Genomic DNA, 14774 nt, shown 5'->3' on the forward strand with positions numbered 1-14774 from the left:
GCTCTAAATCGACGCGAGCGCTGTTTTAATTTTCCGCTGTACAGTACATCGTTATATAAAAATATGCGCTTTTCGGCTTACAATAATTCGACAGAAGGTACATTTTATCAAAAAATAAATATGCATTAAACCTATTTATATCTTAACCTCTTACCCCCCCCCTCTCCTTCATAAATATACATCCCCTTTCAATAACATTCGCAAAGGAAATTACCCTCGCCGCTAATCACCGAACACAATTTACGCTTTCAAGGAATTCTTAGAGTAAAGGACCGAACACAATTTACGCTTTCAAGGAATTCTTAGAGTAAAGGACGGAACACAATTTACGCTTTCAATGAATTCTTAGAGTAAAGGACCGAACACAATTTACGCTTTCAAGGAATTCTTAGAGTAAAGGACGGAATACAATTTACTCTTTCAAGGAATTCTTAGAGTAAAGGACGGAACACAATTTACGCTTTAAAGGAATTCTTAGAGTAAAGGACGGAACATAATTTACGCTTTTAAGGAATTCTTAGAGTAAAGGACGGAACACAATGTACACTTTTAAGGAATTCTTAGAGTAAAAGACGGAACACAATTTACGCTTTCAAGGAATTCCGAGAGCAAAGGACGGAACACAATTTACGCTTTCAAGGAATTCTTAGAGTAAAGGACGGAACATAATTTACGCTTTTAAGGAATTCTTAGAGTAAAGGACGGAACACAATTTACACTTTTAAGGAATTCTTAGAGTAAAAGACGGAACACAATTTACGCTTTCAAGGAATTCCGAGAGCAAAGGACGGAACACAATTTACGCTTTCAAGGAATTCTTAGAGTAAAGGACGGAACACAATTTACGCTTTTAAGGAATTCTTAGAGTAAAGGACCGAACACAATTTACACTTTAAGGAATACTTAGAGTAAAAGACGGAACACAATTTACGCTTTCAAGGAATTCCGAGAGCAAAGGACGGAACACAATTTACGCTTTCAAGGAATTCTTAGAGTAAAGGACGGAACACAATTTACGCTTTCAAGGAATTCTTAGAGTAAAGGACCGAACACAATTTACGCTTTTAAGGAATTCTTTCTGTAAAGGAAGTCTCTTCTAAATGAAAATCGAGTCAATGCTGAATGCATCGTTCCTATTTACTTGTGCGGACTGCCCAGGCTAAATTGGGACGAAACTTAAAGCACATGTATTAAAACCCGTTTTCGTAGAGCGAGGCTCAAATATATATAACTTTCTGTCTATGCTGTGCTAGATAATCGCAGGACTGGTCATGTAAGCGGAAAGTGTCGTCCCTGATTAGCCTGTAGGGAGTGCACTGGCTAATCTGGTATGAAACTTTCAGCGCACGTATAGCTGTGTAAACTGTGCTAGATGTTAACAGGACTGGCAAGCCTCCTCTGGTGCTGCGTGTACGCCTTTTATGCACGGGACAGCCCCGGCGCCATGCCCTCCATTAAGCCTATTGAGCGCCAGTACATCGAGACCTCGCTCGGGGTGTACGGCCAGTCGGTGGAAGAGCAGCTGGAACAGCGGGTGAGTTTTGTAGTCGGGAGAAATCAACCTCCGCGCAGAGATTTGACTGGAACCAGCATAGCTGGATGAAATCCCTGCCTTCATAACCAACCACGTGATGATAACCTAGCTACGTGGTACAATAATTTTACCGTTGCTGTTTTTACTTATTTTTAAAATTATTTTTTATTATGAACCTACACGTATACATTATTTGCAAATATAAAAGAAAATGATACTACTTTTCATAATATAATACTTGAACAAAACACATTAAATTTTACCAAATCTGGTAGGCTTTTCTTATGATGGCAGAGATTGTATGTGAGAGCAAGGAACGACAACTCTGCGTGGAGAAATTAGGGGTAAACAGGGGATGTGTGACCGGTCGGTGGAATAGCGCCTGAAACAACGTTTTAATTATGTTATCTGTAGAAATAAGGGGTAATCAGGGAATGTACAGCCTGTCGGTGAAGAGCGTCTGAAACAGCATGTTAGTTCTGTATCCTGGAAAAATAGTGCGGTGCATTTGACATTGATTTTCATGTTTGTGCCATTTGTTTTCCGAGGGATGATGACATCTTTGTTGTGTTGATATTTTCTTAATTTCTTTTCTCACATGTTATAAACGTTAATCATATTTGTATATATTATGCATTTATTTATTAAAAGATACAAAATAAGTGTTGTTTGTTCAATATTTGGATTAATGAGAGTGAAACTTGTAAATACATGGTTTAAAAAAAAATGGGGTTGACAACTAGAAAAGTCAACAACAAAACTATTGCACGGTGAATTGTATTTGAACTTTGATTATCGATGCAGAATACCACAACACTAAGAAATTTACAAAGAAAGAAGACAAAAATCAAAATGTCGTATTAGAGTGCTTATACCTTAAATTTTATTTTCACTTGCACAAAATACGATCAATGTCCTAATCGATGTCAACATACTGAAAAAGATTGTGGGCGTCTCATAAAAAGCCTATTTAAATCAAGGTCTTTGATATCAGTTTCACTTGCCACCAAAGTAAAAATCGATTTAACATATAAAATCACATTTTCGTTGTCAGGTTAATTGATTTTTATTTTCAATGAAATGTTTTGTGAACATGGGACCAGGTCTTTTCCTTTAAAATTCTCATGTAACTAGGCTTAACCTTTTGCTTAAGAGAATGTATGTAAATTATCTTAATTTTCGTATGCAAATCAGTAATTGACTCTCATGCCACGGTTAATGCATGTAAATAATATTAAACACTGTTATAAAAAATACGAGAGAGAAAGTCTAAAATTACTTTATCGATTTTTTTGTACTCAAGCACACCAAGTTTTGTAGCCATTAAAATTGACGTAATAAGACCTTCCCAATTACATATACATGTATACTATCGATTGTTATTAATATAATAATACCTATATTAAATAATACATGCATGAATTGTTGCAATGAAACGTATTATCATTTTATGGAATCATAAACTGTTTATATTGTGAACACTCTAGGCTTAATTTGTCCACTTGAGCTTTTGGCCTTATGGATGTGTGGTTTAATGAAACTATTTGAGTCCGGAGTCACGCTCTCGGTTGGTTTGTCGGTCTGACGGTCCGTACAACAGTGCTCCAGCTAGGCCTAAATCGAAGGGCGCCGCGCCCTGCCCTCCCGAACCTCCGCCCTGCCCCCCCCCCCCCCCGAAATTCCGCCCTGCCCCTCTCCCCCCCCCAAAAAAAAAATTATTTTTTTTTTACATATGATTATTCATAAATCTCTTATTACATTGTAATTACTTTAATCCTCATTGTAGACATTATATTTGAATGGTTTAATAATAATGGGAATAATACAATTATTTATAACATATAAATTCACATGCAATAGGAAGCATTCCAGAAACACCCGCGCGCTCGTACGTGCCCTTTTCACAAAATACTGCGCGTCAAAAGTGCCCTTTTGACAAAATACTGCGCGTCGAAAGTGCCCTTTTGAAAAAAAAGCCCCCCTGCCCTTTTTCAAATCCTAGCTGGAGCATAGAGTACAATATGTTTTAAGTTTAAAGAGCGAACTACTTAGTCATGTTCAATCGATTAAAATGTAACTTTAAATATGTCACCATCATAAAATGTCAATTTGCAAGACACTTGTTTCCATGCTCACTTATACACACATTCCTGAGTTATTTCTCCTCGAACATAGCTCAGAAAGCGGTGCTGTTTCTGACAAAGTATTTTAGTATTTCACGTGCCTTTTTGTTGCATATTTTCAGAAACAAGAAAAGCCCTGGAAGGCTATTTTCACGTCGGGTCCGGTGTGGGGTATCTTGCTGGCGAACGCCTGCGGAAACTACGGATCCTACATGCTTCTCACTCAGATGCCGTCCTACATGAAAGAAGTGCTCAAGTTCGACATTACATCGGTACATTGAGCTTTAATGCGTGTACATAGATCTCGAACATTCCCGAGTCCAGACCGATGCTCCGTACCCCCCCCCCCCCCCCCCGCCCCTCCTCCTAGCTTACACACGCTCTCGCTCTGAATGGACTGGTTCACACAAGTGATACAATCTTTTGATATTCTTGAAAAAAATATCTTAAATAACGTGTAAATTCAATTACATGTATTTACAAATGTAGCCATTACGGTCCAGCTTTTAAACTTGTTCCTTTTTTTCAGCACCGTGCCCCTTCGTAAGTCTTTCGCTTATGGCTTGAAAGCTTGTTTATTCAATTTATTTATATTGATATAAGGCTTGCAAAATATAAAATAACGAAAAAGCAAGAAAAATGCATGGGGTATTTGCCGTTTTATAATGAAAAAGTATGGGTATTCGAATGAATGTAAACTTACCTTTATGGTCAATACAAGTTAATGCTGCTAATATATTTTGATGTTTGTGCTGTCAAGTGATGCTTGACTTGCGATGATATAATATTCAGAATATATCCATTTCAAGTTATTGGCAATCATCATCATCAACATCATCATCACCACCATCATCATCATCATCATGTTCATCATTATCACCACCATCATCATCATCGTCGTCGTCGTCGTCCTCATCATTATCATCATCATCTTCTTCTTCTTCTTTTTCTTCCCCTCATGACCGGTCTGGCCGTTGGGAGTGACAACGAAACAGATAATCTCCGCCTGTTTCATGTATGTTGTGAATAGCTCATCCATGGAGAGGGACGTCCACTATATCAGATTGTCCATCCAACTTTCCTTCTGACGGCCTCAACGGCGACCTCCCTCTAGCGTGACTTGTAGCAAAGTATTGCACATTTGCAATCCTGCCAGAAATGTAATTTCTGTTTGAACTATTTACAGAATGGAGCCTATTCGATGATTCCTTACCTCGTGTTCTGGATTTTCATCCTCATCGGAGGCCAGATCGCAGACGTTTTGATCACTAAGAACATTCTCAGCATCGAGTGGACAAGAAAATTATGCTGCGCTCTAGGTATATACGAGCCCCGCTCTGGAAAAAACCGGGCTTAACCCTTTGCATGCTGGGAAATTTGTCGTCTGCTAAAATGTCGTCTGCTGAATTTCTAAAATTAGCATTTTCTTCGATTATTTTTCAAAGAATACTATCAGAATAGCAAACAGTTTGGATCCAGATGAGACGCCACGTTCTGTGGCGTCTCATCTGGATCCAAACTGTTTGCAAAGGCCTTCAAAATTCGGTTCCCGCACTGAAAGAGTTAATGTATTTGCGTAAAGTGTTTTTCAAGATTAGACTGTGCAGTTTTCAACGTTCTTTATATCATTTGTAAAGAATCGCGAATACACATGCGGTGGTACGGATGTTCTTGTTGATAATATTTTGCATTCTACTCACCAGTAATTGCAACAAGAAATGAAAGACTATAAAAAAGTACAATTACTAGGGCTTGGTGGTTTCCCCCATATGGGACTTTGCCCTTTACACGCATTGGGGACCTGCGGCCCCAGACCCCCAGCTTAATTTTCCGCATTTCAAATTTGGGACAATTGACTCCCCGGCAATTCGGGGAAAACACTTTCCGCCGTAACTGGATTTCCGTGAAGACTTCTCCTTTAAACGGAAAATTCCACAAAAGCGGAAAGTTTCGTCCCGTATTAGCATGTGCGGACTGCGCAGGCTAATATTTGATGACACTTAACGCACCTGTATTAAGCCCGGTTATCCCAGAGCGAGTCTCCATTATATATTTCGTGTAGTAGGATGACTCAGTTTTGAAGGGACATATTCACGTTTTGGTAAATTGACAAAATAAAAAAATGGTTTCAGATTCGCAAAGTTTCGTTGAAGTTATGATATGTGTGAGGAAACAGTAATACTAAACATTTGCATTGCTCTAAAAATATCTATAATATACCTCTTTTGACGATTTAAAAACCTGAAAATTTTAAAGCGTTGCAACGCGAAACGAATGCATGATTTGGAGAGTTCTGTTTTTGTCATGATATTTTGTGATACTACGAGGATTGCTTATATAAAGTATAAAATACAGCACTCAATGTATGAGCTCGGACGGCAAAATGGTCTAAGCGTTAGACTTTTGCTCCAGGGGTCAGTGGTTCGTTAATTTTTTTTTTTACTGGAGCTTTTTAGATTCAATGTTTACATTTATCAATTTATAAAGCATTTAATGAAAACCTTGAATACATGCCAAACTCTGTGAAAAAGGTCCCTTTAATTGATCGTGTTATGTATGCATCGATTTTGTGCAAAATGCAAAATACATGCGTTGCAATATGAATGCTACGACACTGTAACGTCAGGGAGTCGTAATAAATCATAAGCAGTCTTCGGCGTTACAAATCCATGTTTTTCTTTAACCCTTACAATGCGGGAACCGAATTTTTAAGGCCTTTGCAAACAGTTTGGATCCAGATGAGACGCCACAGAACGTGGCGTCTCATCAGGATCCAAACTGTTTGCTATTCTGATAATATTCTTTGAAAAAAAATCGAAGAAAATGCTAATTTTAGAAATTCAGCAGACGACATTTTAGCAGACGACAAATTTCCCAGCATGCAAAGGGTTAAAAAAATGACAAACATGTAGACACATTAGTTTATGGGTTTCTACTTATATTTTATTGTGAGAAAAAAACGTTGCATATTGTCATGTATTCAGAGTTCATAATGGCGGCACCTCGGAAAGTGTCGCATTTTATGCAAACACGACTTGGCACTATGAACGATAGTGTTTAAATAAACAGTGGAAATAAAGGTAAACAGCGGAACCTCAGATAAAATATTGTAAATAACGAAGACAATCGATAGCAATCGTAAACTATCTGTATACAATTTAGCATTAATCGGAAACAATTTAGTTGCGCATATGATTTGAAAAGCAGCGCAGAACTAAATCGTCACATGTTAAATCTGAAACATGAAAAGTATTTCCTTTTATGCATAAATTATAACTAGGCTAACGGAAAAAGAATATAAACAATTATACAAGAGTTATTGCATACACGGCTCAAGTGTGTTCTTTTATAACATTAAGTGTCATAACTGCCATGCACAGTGTCACGTGTGTATTTCGGAGCCTCGCTTGGGAGTGAAAGCAGAATCGAAAGATTAGAAATTAAATGAACTGGTTTTATGATGCAAAATGCACATACTGTTTTAGGCTTTTTAGCATAAAAAGCCTATATTTATTCTTAGTTAACATCGCCTAAAGTCGCAAAAAGCCAGCCGAACTATTATTCGTTGGGCATTTGAATCCTTGGTTAGGTTCAACCACGAAATCCACGACTATACGTGACCAAGGAATTGCAATGGTTTTATACTTGAAGTTAAAACCTTCAATTGATAATACATATGAGCCATGCTGTGTGAACTAGGGGTTTAATGCATGTGCGTAAAGTGTCGTCCGAGATTAGCATGTGCAGTCCGCACAGGCTAATCAGGGACGACACTTTCCGCCTAAACTGTTTATTTTCTAAGAAGAGACTTTCTTTAAACAGAAAATATCATAAAAGCGGAAAGTGTCGTCCCTGATAAGCCTGTGCGGACTGCACAGGCTAATCTGTGACGACACTTTACGCATATGTATTAAACCCCTTTTCACAGAGCACGACTCAATTATGCATGAACATAACCTTTGGTGGCGAACATCGTCTACATCTGCCTCTGTTTTCTGGATTTTAATGCAATATGCATTTACACATTTTGTAAATTTTTGCTGTATTTTACGTGTCCATTATGCCCTTGAACATATTGGACGATTTGCACTGGGTCCGTAGTCACCTAACAATGCATAGACTTGCTAAATACAATGAAGAATATTATTTAAATTAAAATATCCAGTAACTTCATTAATTTTGAATTTCTCGTAGCCCGTAGCCCTTCTAAATACATTTTTTTATTAAGGCCATTTCGTTACTGACAAAGACAACATTGATAGCCTGTATATGTTCAAAGTAAGAAGTGTTCTTCATGGATCCGAATTCTTAAGATTAAGTATTGAATGGCTAGAATGTGCCCTGATCAACTAATAATAATTCAAAAATATTTCCCGCCCATTCCAGGAATGGTTATCCCTGGCATTTTCCTCGTGCTCACCGGATACATGGACTGTCACCGCAAAGTGGAGGCCGTGATACTTCTGTCTCTGTCAATGGGTTTTTGCGGATTCCAGTTCAGCTCGTTCTTTATCAATCATGGCGATATAGCGCCCCGCTACGCCGGTACGATTTTCGGGTTCACGAATACCGGCGCGAGCATTCCCGGCATCCTCGCGCCTTACATCGTCGGTGCAATCACGAAAAATGTAAATATGCATCGCTTTGATCGTTTGTAAATATGCTCACAGCGCTTTGATTGACTGTTGGCAGTGCATTGATGTTTTCGTAATACTTTTATTCCGTGACGTCACAAAAGTTGAAAACCAAATATCTTGACCAATGTTAAAATTTTGTTTGTTGTTTAAATTAACTAGATTTTGAGTTTGGATGCAAATTTCTGTTTGATTACTTAACCAGAATTTGAGTTTGGATTTAAATTTGTTTTGGAAATCTGTTTTTAAATGCATAAACGTATAAATGAAGGTTTAAATGTTTAGAACGATTTAATACTCTGTGATGATTTTAAACAGTGGTACATTTACCAATGAATATAAAATGTAAATGTATGGCTAAAATTATCAATGGTTATAATTAACGTATTTATAACATTTTGATCACTGTTTCCTTTAGAGCAGAATATTTAAACACTATATGTTCCTGAACTTAGACGAACATTTATGTGAGTTTATGTTTTGAATTGGTGGTATGGTGATATGGTGCTCGCGGACTTGGACTATTCGCATGTTTCTTTTTATATATTGTATTCATTCTTTTTCTAGAAAACTCGAGAAGAATGGCTCCTTGCGTTCTACATAGCGGCAGGTGTCCAAGTACTTGGAGCTATCATATACGCTATCCTGGCTAAAGGTATGGTGTCCTCCAATACCAAATTATTATTATGCAAACAAACTACCCACGCTTTCGCGTTATATACAATTAAGTATTTATTTTTCAAATTGTGTCTTGGAATGAAGTTCAGTGCATTTGGAAAGATTTGAGTCCAGCTCTGGAAAAACGGGCTTAATGCACGTGCGTTAAGTGTCGTCACTGACTGCACAGGCTTATCAAGGAAAACAATTTCCGCTTTTATTGTATATTTTGTGTAAATGACGTCCATTCTTAGCGAAAATCCAGTTAAGTGTCGTCCGTACAGGTCTATAGGGACGGCACTCTCCGCACAGGCCTATAGGGACAGCACTTTCCGCACAGGCCTATAGGGACAGAACTTTCTGCACAGGCCTATAGGGACAGCACTTTCCGCACTGGCCTATAGGGACAGAACTTTCTGCACAGGCCTATAGGGACAGCACTTTCTGCACAGGCCTATAGGGACAGAACTTTCCGCACAGGCCTATAGGGACAGCACTTTCCGCACAGGCCTATAGGGACAGCACTTTCTGCACAGGCCTATAGGGACAGAACTTTCTGCACAGGCCTTTAGGGACAGCACTTTCTGCACAGGCCTATAGGGACAGAACTTTCCGCCCAGGCCTATAGGGACAGCACTTTCTGCACAGGCCTATAGGGACAGCACTTTCTGCACAGGCCTATAGGGACAGCACTTTCCGTACAGGCCTATAGGGACAGCACTTTCCGCACAGGCCTATAGGGACAGCACTTTCTGCACAGGCCTATAGGGACAGCACTTTCTGCACAGGCCTATAGGGACAGCACTTTCGGCACAGGCCTATAGGGACGACACTTTCTGCACAGGCCTATAGGGACGACACTTTCTGTACAGGCCTATAGGGACGACACTTTCCGCACAGGCCTATAGGGATGGCACTTTCCGTACAGGCCTATAGGGACACTTTCCGCACAGGCCTATAGGGACGACACTTTCTGTACAGGCCTATAGGGACGACACTTTCCGCACAGGCCTATAGGGACAACACTTTCCGCACAGGCCTATAGGGACGACCCTTTCCGCACAGGCCTATAGGGATGACACTTTCCGTACAGGCCTATAGGGAAGACACTTTCCACACAGGCCTAAAGGGACGACACTTTCCCTACAGGCCTATAGGGACAACACTTTCCGTACAGGCGTATAGGGACAGCACTTTTCGCACAGGCCTATAGGGACGACACTTTCCGTACAGGCTTATAGAGACGACACTTTCCGTACAGGCCTGTAGGGACGGCATTTTCTTCACAGGCCTTTAGGGACGACACTTTCTGTACAGGCCTGTAGGGACGGCACTTTCTGCACAGGCAGTAATTTCAGCTTTCTCAGAACGCGACTCATTTGCAATTTCTATTCGCAGGCGAGGTTCAACCATGGGCGATGGAAGAAATGGAGGAGATGCCGCCAGAGGGCGTGCCGCTACAAGAGATTCCGGAGCATGAAGACGAAGAGGAGGAGACAAACGGGAAGTGATTTTCTCCCTTTGTATTCGATTATTGCCCTTAGTATCCGAAGCAGAGCGAAACATCAGCCTTTTCTTCAAATATACTTCATGCATTTGGGAAGATGTTTTGATCGTTAATAAGTGTGGCCATTTTTTTGTGCGAACAAGTCTGGGGAAGCAGTTGAACGGAAAATACTATGGACTACTTTTTGCGTATAAATAAATCATGTGGTACGTTTTATTGCAAAATAGTGCTGACTTTTTTGTATATTCAAATACAACCGCGCTTGTTGAGTTTAATAAATATGGACTAGTAAGAATAACAGTGTATATTGTGAATGTTGATTATAAAAACATAGCCATAATAAAAACATAGCCATATTATATACATAAAATGTGTGAGATTGTGTAATTTTAACATCTGAAGCAAACATTATAACATACTGATGGCGATCATCGGCTGTCATTGACGTCATCAATGCGTATGATATTTATGTTCTCAATGCTTGCCTTGAAAGTCGTGAATGCCCATAGTTATTGTTAAAAACCCATAGTGGATTTCCATTGTAAGTACCCCTGTGTCAATTTCTATTATATATTTTTAATTTAAAGTGGTCGTATAATATTGTATAATTTAAACTATATTTTGCTAAGTGTGGGGATGATTACTGTATATTGCATTCGTATAATGCTATACTACACTTTATTTTAATGGCTGATTTACAGCTGAAGTTTCCCTTTGTTTTAATAAAAAAGGAATTTCTTACGATTATGATACACATTGAGTATTTTGTATTGATCTGTGAAAAGTATGTCCATGTTTCTTTTAAACAAAACGAACTTAGAGTTTGCTGATATCAAGCGTAACGCGCTAGTAACAGTAAGGGGATGTAATTACTGACAATAGTTTGATATTGCATGATCTATTTATGCCTCAAATTTTAAATACCTGTGCTGCGCAAAAGTACCACGTGACTATGACGTGCCATAGTACACTATTTCAATTAGAATACATGTACTCCGCCGTGAAACTTTTAAATAATAAATTGTTTAATGACTGTTTTGCATTTTATGATTCGCTCAAAATTATTTCATTGAGCACATTATTAACATAGTATGTCAATTTGCAAATGAATGTAGTTGAAAAAATGAAATCTCCGACGTAAATTATTCAACAGCACTTCTGTGCGATTAGTGATTTCTTGTTACAGCCAAATGTTCTGGTAACTATACTTATTCGCACTTGAAAAACTATTAATGACTATTATAGTAAAAATACATGAAGTTCATTAAATGGCCATGTTGTTTCCATTATTGTATAATTTTATTTCTTTTTTTATTTCTCGAACTATTGTTTTTTGCTGGTGCATTTTTTGTTTGCTTTTAAGTTAGATTAGAAGCAACACGTTTTATCGATCTTGTAGTTTATTTTTATGTAGACTAAAGAAATGTTGCGCTCTTTTTTATTTGTTTCAAGAACAAAGTTCTAATCGTTTCATTTTGTAATTGCTGTTTCCTATATACATTTTATGCTTTTTAATGTTAGATTAGAATCAATACGTCTTATCGATCTTGTAGTTTATTTGTATGTTGACTAAAGAAATGTTGCGCTCGTTTTAATTTGTGTCAAGAACAAAGTTCTTATCGTTTCCTTTGTAATCGTTGTTTCCTATATACATATAATGCTTTGTATGCTCCCGGTGGTATATTGTTTTGGCCTGTCTGTCTGTCACTGTGTCAGTCAGTCAGTCAGTCATTCATTGTGTGTGTCCCAAAACTTTAAACTTGGTCACTCATAACTTTTGCAATATTGATGATAGCAACTTTATATTTGGCATGCATTAGTATCTCATGGAGCTGCACATTTTGAGTGGTTAAAGGTCAAGGTCATCCTTCAAGGTAAAAGGTTTTAAAAAAATCAAAGCGGCGCATTAGGGGGCATTGTGTTTCTGACAAACACATCTCTTGTTCATTTTTATTAGCTCGGCTGTTTTCGGAGAAAACCCGAGGTATTGCCATAGCCAGCTCGTCGTGTCGTGTCCGCCGTCCGCGTCGTGCTAAAACCTTAACATGTTGTCAAGGTTTTGAACATTCGCTCTAAAATCAAAGTGCTTCAACCTACAACTTTGAAATTTCATATGTAGCTGCACCTTGATGAGTTCTACATGCCACACCCATTTTTGGATCACTAGGTCAAAGGTCAAGGTCACTGTGACCTCTAAAAAAATAATTCTGACACGCTTTCATCTTTTCAAAACTGCACCCACAGCCGAGCGTGGCACCCGCTATGCGGTGCTCTTGTATTTTATATTGTGTTGCTGAGTCGGAAAGTGTGAAAATACCTTAACCCTTTGCATGCTGGGAAATTTGTCGTCTGCTAAAATGTCTTCTGCTAAATTTCTAAAATTAGCATTTTCTTCGACTTTTTTCAAAGAATATTATCAGAATAGCAAACAGTTTGGATCCTGATGAGACGCCACGTTTTGCGGCGTCTCATCTGGATCCAAACTGTTTGCAAAGGACTTTTAAATTCGGTTCCAGCACTCAAAGGGTTAAACATAACCATATGTGCATAAAAACACAATAAGTTTTATGGAGAGAAAAAAACGAAATAGTATGTCTAAAGTCATTGTATTTTCATTGCCCATCATGCTATAAGGAATGAAAGTTTAGCAATACATGCTGTACATCTATGCTATTTAAAGTGGAATGTTAAATGCTCTGCCATTGTTACGTTTTTTGTTATTGTTTTTTAACACCATTTCTTCCTTATTTTCAATATCAGCCCTGTTAATTGTTTTTGATGTTGTTGTTTTCATATGATGAGTCTAAGTTATTAATTATCAATATTGTATTGATCATGCATTTTTTACTCGTATACCCGATACGAAATGTTTCCTTGCCATTTAGCATATCTTTTTTAAGACGAATATGTTTATTTTGCAAATATTCTCTTTCTGTCGAGTATATTTCTCTCTCATTTAATAAAACAATCTACCCGTCCATTTTTTTTAAGTAGTCTATTGTTTTATTTAATTGTTGATAATTATATGTTAAATCGCATTTTTACTAGAAAGTCAGTAAACGCTGTAATGACCGATCTATGATTGCATACGATAAATATTTATGTTCATGTATGTCGACAGTGAGATTTATGGTTTACATTCATTTTGTGGAAAAATGTGACGTCAACAGATGGCGTCATTTAAGTGCGTGTGTGTTTGCTTTATACCACAGACAGTGTTCAAAGAATTCTAGATTTTTCCAAAGGGTACTATTTCGTTGATCTTCACGAACTGATCATAGCTGCGAAACACTGGTCCCGTGTGCTTAACCCATTAAACCGATTCAGAATTCATTACGTCTTTATCTTTAAAAAAAACAACATATTCAATATATTCATCCAATTTGCTTATTAGTAATTAGACATGTTTTAATATTTTTAATAGTCTTGTTTTGTGTTATTGGAAATATATTTGATAAAAAATAGATTTGTTCATTGTCTATACTGTTCACTTCCAAGCCAATCTTAATTGATGGGTTTGTTACACAACGGGATGCGCGCAGAGGAAATATTAACCGACTCTGACAAACATACTTAAACACACACAAACATATGGATTGAAAGACATGTAAACACTCGTACATCAAGATGAAAAGACGTGAACGCAAACAAATGCACACAGACGGACAGACGTGTACACTCACATACATAGACGGGGAAACGTGTACATGTGTATATTCGAAAAAGAAACTAGGAGAAATGAACCAACTGACTCACAATCAAAGACGAACACAGAAATCGGACATTTAGCCAGAGAATCGCTCTTCTGTTGGCTAGACTTTCGGACATATCGTGTTATGCTTAACGCAAGAACGTAGAATGCCGTTGCAGAATGTTATTACACATGGTACATATTAGCATTCGTATAATTTTGAACATATTTATTTTAGCTCGATTGCCACGGAGACCTTATGCTTAGGCCAAAAAATTAGGTCCGTTTCGGGTCGCCCGACCGTGTATCCCGAATCGGCGCCGACCCTCAACTTTTTATTGGGGTCGCCAAAAAAATTTCGTTCATTTTCGTTCATATAAGATGTAATATCAAGCGAACAAAAGCGGGCATATATATATACATGTATTTCTTATTTTAAGCTTTAGTAGTTCCCGAAAAAAAATCCCTACCTACCAACCCTGTTTTTTCCACGGAGACCAGAAACGGACCTTTTTTTGGCCTTTTTGAAACGCTCTCGATGCCGTACCATGGGTAGAAGAAGTTGGTGTCTTCAGATGAAATCAAAAGAGCTCAAAGCACGTACTGTTTTCTTTAAAAAAATAAAAAA

General features: G+C 38.0%; 1 protein-coding gene across 4 annotated transcripts in view; it reads left to right on the top strand.

The window, feature by feature from the left end:
* Positions 1–13704, top strand: part of LOC127860460 (uncharacterized transporter slc-17.2-like) — a 33706-nt gene extending 20002 nt beyond the window's left edge. For all 4 annotated transcript variants that reach the window (XM_052398540.1, XM_052398541.1, XM_052398538.1 and 1 more), the window contains exons 6-11: positions 1383–1534; positions 3780–3929; positions 4844–4976; positions 8044–8285; positions 8859–8946; positions 10347–13704. In XM_052398540.1, the coding sequence (XP_052254500.1) occupies positions 1383–1534; positions 3780–3929; positions 4844–4976; positions 8044–8285; positions 8859–8946; positions 10347–10459 (878 nt within the window). In that variant the 3' untranslated portion in view covers positions 10460–13704. The remainder of the gene's footprint in view (positions 1–1382; positions 1535–3779; positions 3930–4843; positions 4977–8043; positions 8286–8858; positions 8947–10346) is intronic.
* The last annotated feature ends 1070 nt before the right edge of the window (positions 13705–14774 follow it).

Source organism: Dreissena polymorpha, chromosome 15 (assembly GCF_020536995.1).
Source record: "Dreissena polymorpha isolate Duluth1 chromosome 15, UMN_Dpol_1.0, whole genome shotgun sequence".
Lineage (NCBI taxonomy): Eukaryota > Metazoa > Mollusca > Bivalvia > Myida > Dreissenidae > Dreissena > Dreissena polymorpha.